The following is a 10,432-nucleotide window of genomic DNA, read 5'->3' as shown; positions in this document are numbered from 1 at the left end:
ACTCACTCTGTAGACCAGGCTAGCCTCGAACTCAGAAATCCGCCTGCCTCTGCCTCCCAAGTGCTGGGATTAAAGGCGTGCGCCACCACGCCCGGCTAATAATTACATTTCTTAATAAATTGAGCTGTTGATTTAACTTTTTGTGACTAAAACCCAGTGGAAAGTAATAGGATTGGGGTATAGTGGAATCAAGCAGACTTCTTGTAGCTGTGGAAGCTTCCTGAAGCTTTTTTAGTCACCGGATGTTTGTTTTTATGCCACTGGGCTACCATCTGTCCACATGCGTACATTTCTTTTCTCTTACAGCTGGATAACGCTGATGAACAAGCAGCCCAGATCAGGAGGGAACTTGATGGCCGCCTGCAGTTGGCAGAGAAGATGGCAAAGGTACCTACTGTGTGCTAACTGCTGTGCTGTGTCTACCTACTCACATTCAGGATGTTCTCCAAAATGACACAGGCCCACCATGAGCTATAGTTTGCTTTTCTATATTAACAATGTCTTAACCCAAAATACCTGAACTCCTATTTTCTAAATGGAGGACACTCTCTACCTGGGGTTTCCATATGTATTATGTGAGTTGTCTAAATTCAATGATAACCTTTCTAAGAGTTTAAAAGAATCTGATTTCTTTTCTCACTACTAACTAGATCTAGAAGAGTTTTAATACTCCAGCAAGAAAATACAGTCATGGAGAAGAATTTCCTTATAAAGATCATATAAATTCCAAAATTCCCAGTGCACTGTTTGGCAAATAGTGATACTGACTAATATTCGGTGGAATGATTGACTGGCTAAAATGCAATTTGAAATGTATAAGATGAAATCTGACAGATAAAATGTGTTTTCTTTTAGAATTCTAGTTATTTTACTTTTATAACCACTGTTTCTGGGAACAGAAATCTATTTAAAAGAAAAACCGAGTTTTGTTTTGTTTTTTTCTAATATTTTGGGTGTTTGCCTGGATGTGTCTTAGCCATCACAACTATTCTTTGGTGTGAATTGACAGATCAATTTATTTCAATGATATAGAAATTTTAATTCTTCATAGTAAAATTACAGTGGCATTGCTATGGATTTTTTTTCAGCACAGAAGTCTCCCTTCTGCTGAGCAAAAACTGTTTGTTAGGTAGAGCATCTCCACTCCACTTCTCTCTTTCCCTCTTCTACATTCCTCCCTCCTTTCCTGCCCCTGTCTTCCCCTCTTTCTCCTCTCTCTCTGTCTCCCCTCCTTACCCTCCCTCCTCCTGCCTCTTTCTTATCTGACATGTATATCCACATTCACAAGCTTTTGCTACAGGATGTGAAAATGTCTGTCCACCTAAACCACGGCGGTGAATTTCCACAGCACTGGAAATGTTTCATATACTGACTCCAACAGTTACATTTTGTACTTCTGCCAAGGAAAAATATATTTATGATCATATTTTCTGAGTGCTAATACTCTGCCTATCCAAATTTAATGCTACACAACAGATTGAGATATTGGAAAGAAAAGGAGAAAGACAACGGAAATTGGAGAATAGGGTAGGTAGGAACCAAGTGTGAACCAAGGCATATTTCTAGAGGGACAATCTCCAGTGACTGACCATGTGGGGTGCTATGAATGAGACTGAAGAATGGCATTCATACACAGAGCAGAGTTTAAAGGAAACGCCTTCCTGCTGCCCTCTAGACATTGATTCAGGCATGGAACCATTCAAGAGAGTGCATTATGCAATTCACTGCATAGAAATTCAGAAGCTTGAAGCTACTGGAAATGTTAGAATTTGAACTGTCTTACCTGATGTGTTAGGGTCATACTGAACCTGTCTGGAAGGCTGGTTGCTTTTCCTGTAGGGTAAAGGCTAGGAAAGAATCCAGAGCGGTCTAGATATACCCTTACTGCAACCTACTTATACATTGCACTTGTTCAAGTAGGGACCTGTCTACATATGCTTGTTTCTAATATAGATTGACTAATGTTATAAATGGTTACAGACAAAGAGGAATGTCTCAGATTTGTTCTTAAGCTCGTGTCTATGGAGAATGCATTTTATAAATCCTGCCCTGAGTGTCAAAAGATTGGATCAGCATTGAGCAAGAAGGCTTCCCTTTCAGACACCCCAGTGGTCTCAGTACAGATGTGACCAGTTGGAGAAGGTATGGAGAAAAAAAGTAAGCCATGTAAGATTAGAAGAGTAAAATGCTTCAAAATATCACTGCAAAACACTTTAGCAGAAACATCAGCATGGCGTGTTGAACAGGTTTCATTGTTTTCCACTTTGAATAGAACAAACCAAGCCCTCAGAATCCTACTCAAAAGATTGATTCAGCAATACACTGACCTTGTTGATTGATGCTTTCATTACCCCACGAATCATAAGGGCAGTTGATAGTGTGGGTTCTATAGAGGAGGCTGAAGCTTTGGAAAATTATACACTTCACCAATATCAGAGATCTACTGCGTGAACAGAATGGGTCACAGGCACATCCTAGGCTCCACAGTTGGTTTTTCACTACATTTGCTCCTTCCTTAGTCAGATAAATTCAGACTAGTGCTGCAATACCAGTTTGCAATCAGGAACATCCCTATTCACACTTCATAAAGCAGTGTAAACATTATAATAGCAATAAAACCACAGGGCAGAAATTTGTGTCAAGTAATAGGGATGTTGATCTTTATTATTTTAGCTAAAGAACAATTAAAAGAAGTAGGAAAAATTTTGGCAAGGCTGGAAAGGCCAGTAGCTGAGTCCATGTTTACTTTTAGATGTTCAGTAGTCCGCAAAGTATTTACTTTTTGATGTTCCTACTTACTAAACCATATTTGCTGGATACCTACTATTATCAGCAACCACTATCTCGAGTGCTTAGGATATAGCTGTACAAATATAATTGCCTTGGTCTAAAACAAGGCAGAAATATTCCTACATGCCAAATACAGTTTATGTAGTATTTGGGAGAGCCCATGATATGTGATAAATTCCATTTCTAACCCATGGAAGGTGATCATTATGACCAAGGAAACAGATCCATGGAATTGGCTATGCAGGAAGAAAACGAGTGGTAATGTGATCAGGGTAGACCAGCTCTGAATGAGTTGTGCCAGTTTACCTGTCACTCAAACCAAAAAGATCTTGGCATGATATTTGACTTCTTTCTTTTTCTCCTGCTTCATGCAAGATTTATAAGAAAATCATGTTACCTCTACTTATTTTTTTTTTTTTTCATACAGGATCTTGCTATAGCCAAGGGTAACCTCAAAGAGTAACCTAACCTTTTTTGCCTCGGCCTCTTGAGTGCTGAGACTTTGGGCAAAAGTCACCACTCCTTGCTTTCTGCCACTTTTGAAATATTTCCATGAGATGACACCTGTCACCATTCTCCCTCTTCTGCTTGGGTCCATTCATCACTGTCCCTGTCACCGGGGTAATTGTTCCATACTTTTAGCTAGACTTCCACCTTCCACCCTACCCTGCAGCACAACAGCCTGCGATTCTCTGCAAAAGCCTTGTAAAAGTCCCCATGTCTATGACAATACAGTGTTCTTCAAGGTCTGTAGAGTGCGGTGTGATTGGCTTGCTTTCTGCATGACCTTAAATACCTCTCAGCTCTGGCCTTTGCTCAGTTCATCTCAGCTCTCATGGCCCCTTGCCCTTCTTGCTCTAAGGTCTTTACGCAGACCTGTTCTCATTTGTCCAGCCATCTTCTGTGGACACTCAGAATGCTTCTTCCCTTTGTTGTGTAGGCTTTCTAGAGAAATAGAACCTACAGGGATCCAGATAGATGGGGAGGATGGAATGATGTTTTCTACCTGTGTCTGCCAGTTTATCTATATGGCAGCTGGAAAATACAGTTAAGAGGAAATACAGCCTCGAGTCTACAGCTGCAGAGTGGCCTGTAGAAGGGAAATGGAGGTTCAAACAAGATTTCTATGTTACAGTCTTGAGGTAGAATCACTATTCCCCAGGACTTAAACTTTGTTCTTAAGGTCTTTAAAATCTAGCTGAATAATGCTCACATTCATAGAGTCATTATGTAAGTTTTACTGCGAAGATGTGAGCAAATATTTTTTCAAGGCACATGGGGCGTTGGTGACACACTAACAGGAATATGCCATTCAAGTCCAGTTTAGTAAACCAGTGAGGTTTTTGGGTTCCCCCCCCCCCTCATAGAGGCATGAGTAAGAGGTTATTTACAGGAAAATGATTGGTCTCCAAAAAAAAAAAAAAAAAAAAAAAAAACTTCATCTCTGAAAAATCCCACCCCAGAATTAGTGACAGTCTCCCGAACTCTGGAAAGATAAAAGGCTGTTCTGTTTTCTTTATACTCTAACTAGAAATCGCTAGAATTACAGGCAGCCAGGGTAGAGTTCCATGCCACTGTAGGGGTGGGCTTGCAGGAGGGGAAAATGGCTGACATCTCAGGAGAGGTCCTCTCAGTGTCGGTAATCATAATTGCTCTGACTTGTTTGGGTGTAATTGGCCACCTCACACCCAGAGGGCATGTTCCAAAGCAGGCCATCTGATTCACTCAGAGTTGGCTGATTATGGTTGTTAATAACATCAAAGTGTATCCATAGCAGCATCTATGCTGGTACCTGACAAAATAGCTGGATACCAAGCGCTACCCAACATCACACAATACCCATCCTCTCTCATCTTATTTTCTGCTGTAAAGTTCTGTCCTCTCTGGAAACATCACTGACAATCCCGGTGAACGTTAGAATCCCTCATCTATTCCCTGAGACTTATTCCTCACTTTTTCTCCATGTTATACTTGATATTTTCTATAGTAAGAAATGACTTTATAATTAATACTTATTAAGACTTTCTATGTTTATGACAAGAGAGGATTTTTGCCCAGTATCTTCTTGGTGGTACTCTAACGATCTAGAGCAGAAGAAATGCCAGATGCTAAAAGAATAGCTTGTTTGTAGTATTTATAATTACCTTATTATGTATGTGTTTTGCCTGCATGTATGTATGTGTGTGTATGTATGTGTGTGTATGTATGTGTGTGTGTGTGTGTGTGTGTGATGTTTGTATGTATGTGTGTATGTTGTGTGTCTGTGGTGGCCAGAAGAGGGCACTGTATCCTCTAGAACTGGAGGTAAGGACAGTTGTAATATGTAATATGCCACATGAGTGCTGGGACTCAAACCTCTGTCCTCTGTGAGAGCAACAAATGCTGTTAATCCTTCAGACATCTCTGCAGCCTCCATGGATGTTTTTAGAAAGAGTCTTTACATACTACATATTATCAACAGAAAGCCATGGCAGGACTAAATTCCTAACAAATTTGTAAGACACTGGCTTTCTCCTATATTTGAATAGAGAGGGGCTATCAATCTGGTAGGGAAAACTGAATTTGCAAATATATATATTGCAAAATATATATATTTGCAAATATATACCTCAGTACATTCATCACCTTTGGGACTAAGTAGTTTGAATGATACTAGAATCCCCAAATTAACTCAGGTTGATTTTTTTTTTCTCCCCTGTCCAAAGTGACTAGGACCAGAAGTACTTCAGATTTGGAAGTCTTAGATTTTAGCATATATTTGTATGTGTAAGTAGTCTTAGTAGTCTGAACACAGAGTCTATTACATTTATGTTTCGTACCTTAATTACGTGGACTGAAAGTGGTTTTGTTTAGAACTTTACTGAAAACACCTATGTTTTGACTATACTTGTCCCACATTGTATGTGTGGCATTAGAGTGATTTAGATCTTGTAACATTTCCTATTTTGGAATTAAAGGTACCCAATCTAAGTAGTTTTGAAACAGAAAGCAAGAATTAGTCATCTTGGGGAGACTCAGCAGTAGTAAGGGTCTGGCTGGAAAGGGAAGAGAAAGGCCGAGGGCACCTGAAGCAGTGGAGACAGTAATAGAGACCTTGCAGATTCAGGATATAAGGTGTATCATTATGTTAGAGGCACTCGTGTGCCATGGTAGACCTGGGGCCAAACTAGAATTCATATATGAGAAAGTCTCACAGTTAAACAATTGAAAACAATTCTTTGTCTAATCCCAGTCACAAAAATGATCAGGTTTAGCATGTGTGCTGATCTGATAGATGATCGATTCTGTTGCTCCCAAGTGGCCACAAAAGCCGGTTAAATGCAGTTGATAAAATATTATCCATAAATGCCAAAGTTTAAATGAAAACTTAGAGGAGAATTTTTTTTCATAAATAAAATTCGAGTATAGTCAGCTTCCCACAAAACTGGAAGTAAAACATTTATTTTCAAGATGTCTATCAGTTTCCTCTTTGGCAGTGTAAGTGTGAAGTGTGTTTAGCAATAAGCAGATATTATTCTTTTCATGTGCTAATGATAATTTTCCATAAAGCAACACTTCGGACAGTTTTTTTTTTTAAAGGACATGTCAGAATTTTCAGATATGTCACAAGTTTTCTTTTTCCCCTCCTCTGTAAAAATAGAATTTTAAAAGGCAAAATTATAAATTCTACACAAATGCAAAATGAAAATACAGTATATTATTCAATCTATTATCAATGGGCAAATGGAATAGTAAAAATATCCAAGAGAGAACTTAAGAAATGAAGTGTTAGGGCATTCTGTTAACTTTCTTGGATTAGTTACAAAAGTGGTTAATTTAAAATGCACACCTATCTGGGCGTGGTGGTGCGCGCCTTTAATCCCAGCACTTGGGAGGCAGAGGCAGGTGGATTTCTGCGTTCGAGGCCAGCCTGGTCTACCAAGTGAGTTCCAGGACAACCTGGGCAATACAGAGAAACCTTGTCTCAAAAACCAAAAAAAAAAAAAAAAAAAAAAAAAAAAAGCACACCTAAATTGTAGCCATTGCACGATTTTAGCTAGGAGACAAACGTTTGCATCTTTTAAGGACAAAATTGTGCAAGGTAACCTGCAACCTCTATGTCTGGAATGTTTAATTGCTAGCAAACTGGAAGTGGAACTCCCTAGTAAATGGAAAGTACAACTCAGTACCTGGCCTGCTGGTTATGCGTGAGCACCATTCCTCACTTTGAACAGATCTCTCTCTGCCTTGTCCTGCTTCATTTTTAACTGTCACATGATTCTTATTTCTCTTAGAAAGCTTTTACAACTTGTCTAATTTTTTTAAGGGATCTGGAGAGACTCGGTGGTCTAAAGCACTTGATAATCCTTCACAGAGCACATGGGTTCAGTTTCTCACACCCACATAAGACAGCTTACAAGAACAATTTCCAGTTTGAGGGGAACCTAGATATATAAGTGTATAACTCTAAGGGGAAAGATACACATACAAATATATGCCGCTCTGAAGGGAAAGGTATTCTGACATATGGGAGCCAAGGAATTGCACAGTCACACCTCACAACAAAGCTCATACTGCAGACTTATTGGGAAAGACACAACAGGGAAGCTACCAATGCTAAGGCAAGGACCAGCAGGGAGCTTAGCTGGAGGCGGGCTTTATATCATGTTTGGGGGAGGGGGGATGAGTATTCCAGGATAGAGATTTCCAAGATGGAGATTGGTGGAACTTTAAGTCTTGAGCTATGGACAAGGGTTGGTGAGTTTTCAAGCTCAGATATTGGTGGGGTTTCAAAACCCAGAAGTAAGCTCTGAATTTTTACCCTACTACACTGCCCTCAGTTGACATCTGCAGGTACCAGACAAACTCACCAATATAAAATTTATTAAATCATCTAGAAAAATATAGTTGTGGTTTAATGTTTGCTTTTAGCTTTTATTGCAAAAAAAAAAAATCTCAGTCACCTTGTTTTTTGTTTGTTTGTTTTGTTTTTTTCTTTTTCCTTAAAGAAATTAAGAAATTGTCCTGCTAAATATGCAGACTTACATTTTGGTAATGCGGCTTCCAACATATGGGTCTTAGGTAAAATTAGGTATTACTAATACGCAAACTATTTTAAGAGGAATATATGCAGGTTAAACCGGAGAAGAGCAGACAGGTGGGCTGGGACTACAATGCTGATTCCTGCTCTGGTGCCAGATATCCTAGTCTACCCAGTGAATAAACTGGTACACTCGAGTCAGAGGCCAGGTGCATCTGTTAGGAGCATGCCAGATGCGTTTCACTGCTGTTAGAGATCAGTTATCAAAGGTGAGGTTTTGAATGACACCAGTGGAAACAACAACAAAGGCTGACATTTTTCTGGGGCGTTCAGAAATCATCCGAAAGATGACTAAGCCTCCGTCCTTGAGCCTTGAGTTTACACTGGGACAGACATTACTCTTGAACTCATGTCATGAAGCATCCCCTCTACATTGAAGGAAAAAGCCAAGTTCAGGTTAGCAAAGATTTAAGGGGGAAAAAATTCTCTTTTGTCGTTTTGTGAACTATAAATTAGCATAGTCTTTTCGAAGGATAATTTAGCTCTAAATATTAATATTTTACATTTACAATTTATTTATTGTCTTTTATGAGTATGAGTACTTTCCCTGCATGCATGTCTGATATCATATGCATGCCTAATGCCATTGGAGGTGAGCAGAGGGCAGTGGGATCCCCTGGACCTGAAGTTACAGATGGTTTTAAGGAACCAAGTAGTTACCAGGAACCAAACCCAGGTCCTCCGAAAGAGTAAGTGCTCATAACTGCTGAGCCATCTCTCCAGTCCCTGGGATTTTGTTTTTAACTGAGTATATAAAATGAAATAGTGATTGCAAAGATAATTTTTTAAAAGCTGTCAATAAACTCCTGTAATAAAGTAGAATCTTACAGATTAATCTGTTATCTATTTTCACTTAACAAATTTCTATCATACATCGGCCTTTTGCTTTAAATTAAGTCTTTTCTGAACCTTTAGTGAAGGACTGAAGGAATAAGGGATTAGGCTATAAGGCATCTTTTCATGTTTGTACAATGTGAAAATTATACAATTCTAGAACTATTTCCGCATTCTTTCAGTAAAAGGGGGTTTTGGTATGAATACTTACTACAAAGGGTGTATCCTCCCAATCATGCACATGTATGGTGAAAATGGTGCCAAGACAATTTTCTCCTGATTAGAAGAACCGTTATATCCTGAATATTTCCAGTCATTCAGTTCTGCTCTTTCAAACATGGTGGATAATTAAGGTTCATCTCTGCACTAAACCATTTCTCCCTACCTGTTTTTATTTATGCACATCTTATAACAATGCTCCATCTGAAAGTATATATACAGTGATCATTTCATAACAAAATACTTCCTCATAGAATATATAAAATGTACCTTTAGATATAGTCAAGGCTGCCAAAACCTAGGACTTTTAAAACCCCCCAAACTGAAGCAGGCAGATGCATTATGTGATAAGTATGATAGTTCTGTACAGATGAGTCACTGCGCCATGTAATCTTTTCTGATATAACTATAATGGGTCCAGCCTAACATTATGCTTTAAATTATTTTTAAGGAGAGAAGATTCCCCAGATTTATCTCGAAAGAAATGGAGAGTATGTACATTGAAGAGTTACGAGCCTCTGTGAACTTGCTAATGGCCAATTTAGAAAGTCTTCCAGTTTCAAAAGGTGGTCCGGAATTTAAATTACAAAAATTAAAGCGTTCGCAGAATTCTGCGTTTTTGGACCTGGGAGATGAGAATGAGATCCAGCTGTCCAAGTCTGATGTGGTGTTGTCATTCACGTTAGAGGTAAGTCGTTTTCCCTCCCCCTCACTGCAGAAATGAAGCTGCACTAGAATTGCCATCAACCTTTGGGATAAGGTTTAGAATTTAAAGCAGGGTAATGTGTTTAGAAAATGTTAAAGCAGTCCTCATTTTCTGAACAACTAGGTACTATATACAAATGAATAAAAATTGTGTTTTAATTGGAATGCTCTCATTAGAACTAGTGAACGAGCTTTGAGACATATGTGTACTCCCTGTAAGCTAATGTAAGTACATTGATAAAATAAATATCAACAACACTGGGGTGGGACCTCAGTATATAACTGGCTCCTGTCTAATCTGTCTTTGGTCAACATTGATGTTCGTTCCCTTCACCTGTGGGATTTTCAGTCTAGCATTTAATCAAGCACACAGTTGTAAAGCAAAGTATTAGGTACTGGAAATGCTGAGAGGCAAAGAAGTCTTTTTCAGGGATTTTACATTTATGGTAGAAATAGGAAACGTGGCCAGAACCAAAACAAGTAACACAGGTTTAAAAGTGGGTTTGCCAAACCACAGACATCGTATCCACTTTGTGCAAACCCAGAGAACCAGAGATGCCAATGCCGTTCCTTTGGGTCTTGCATGACCTGTGTCTGTGTCTAATCTAGAAATGTGGAATGTGGTTATGGGTTTATACACCCATTCCTGCAAATATCCTGGGAGAAAGACCTTATGTAAAGTTAATGATGATAAAAGACTGTATTATCCTAAAGAGTCAGGTCATCATTTAGCTGACACTCCAGTTTGTTCTCATGATAATCTGTTCTCTGTGCAAATGTTAGCAGTGTTAAGTGTAAAATTAT

At 38.9% G+C, this 10,432-nt stretch overlaps 1 protein-coding gene across 13 annotated transcripts in view; it reads left to right on the top strand.

Moving 5' to 3' along the window:
• Cadps2 (calcium dependent secretion activator 2) overlaps positions 1-10,432 on the top strand; it is a 518,996-nt gene that overhangs the window by 222,416 nt on the left and 286,148 nt on the right. For 12 of the 13 annotated variants that reach the window (XM_029533832.1, XM_021190679.2, XM_029533805.1 and 9 more), the window contains exons 4-5: positions 307-387; positions 9,375-9,611. In XM_029533832.1, the coding sequence (XP_029389692.1) occupies positions 307-387; positions 9,375-9,611 (318 nt within the window). Of the gene's footprint in view, positions 1-306; positions 388-3,217; positions 3,544-9,374; positions 9,612-10,432 lie in introns of those variants that run through there. The other variant, XM_021190686.1, reaches the window with a different exon arrangement.

The sequence above is a fragment of the Mus pahari genome, chromosome 2 (genome assembly GCF_900095145.1).
Source record: "Mus pahari chromosome 2, PAHARI_EIJ_v1.1, whole genome shotgun sequence".
In the NCBI taxonomy this organism is placed as follows: domain Eukaryota; kingdom Metazoa; phylum Chordata; class Mammalia; order Rodentia; family Muridae; genus Mus; species Mus pahari.
The sequence above is the reverse complement of the archived record's forward strand: the minus strand, read 5'-3'. Positions and strand labels throughout refer to the sequence as shown.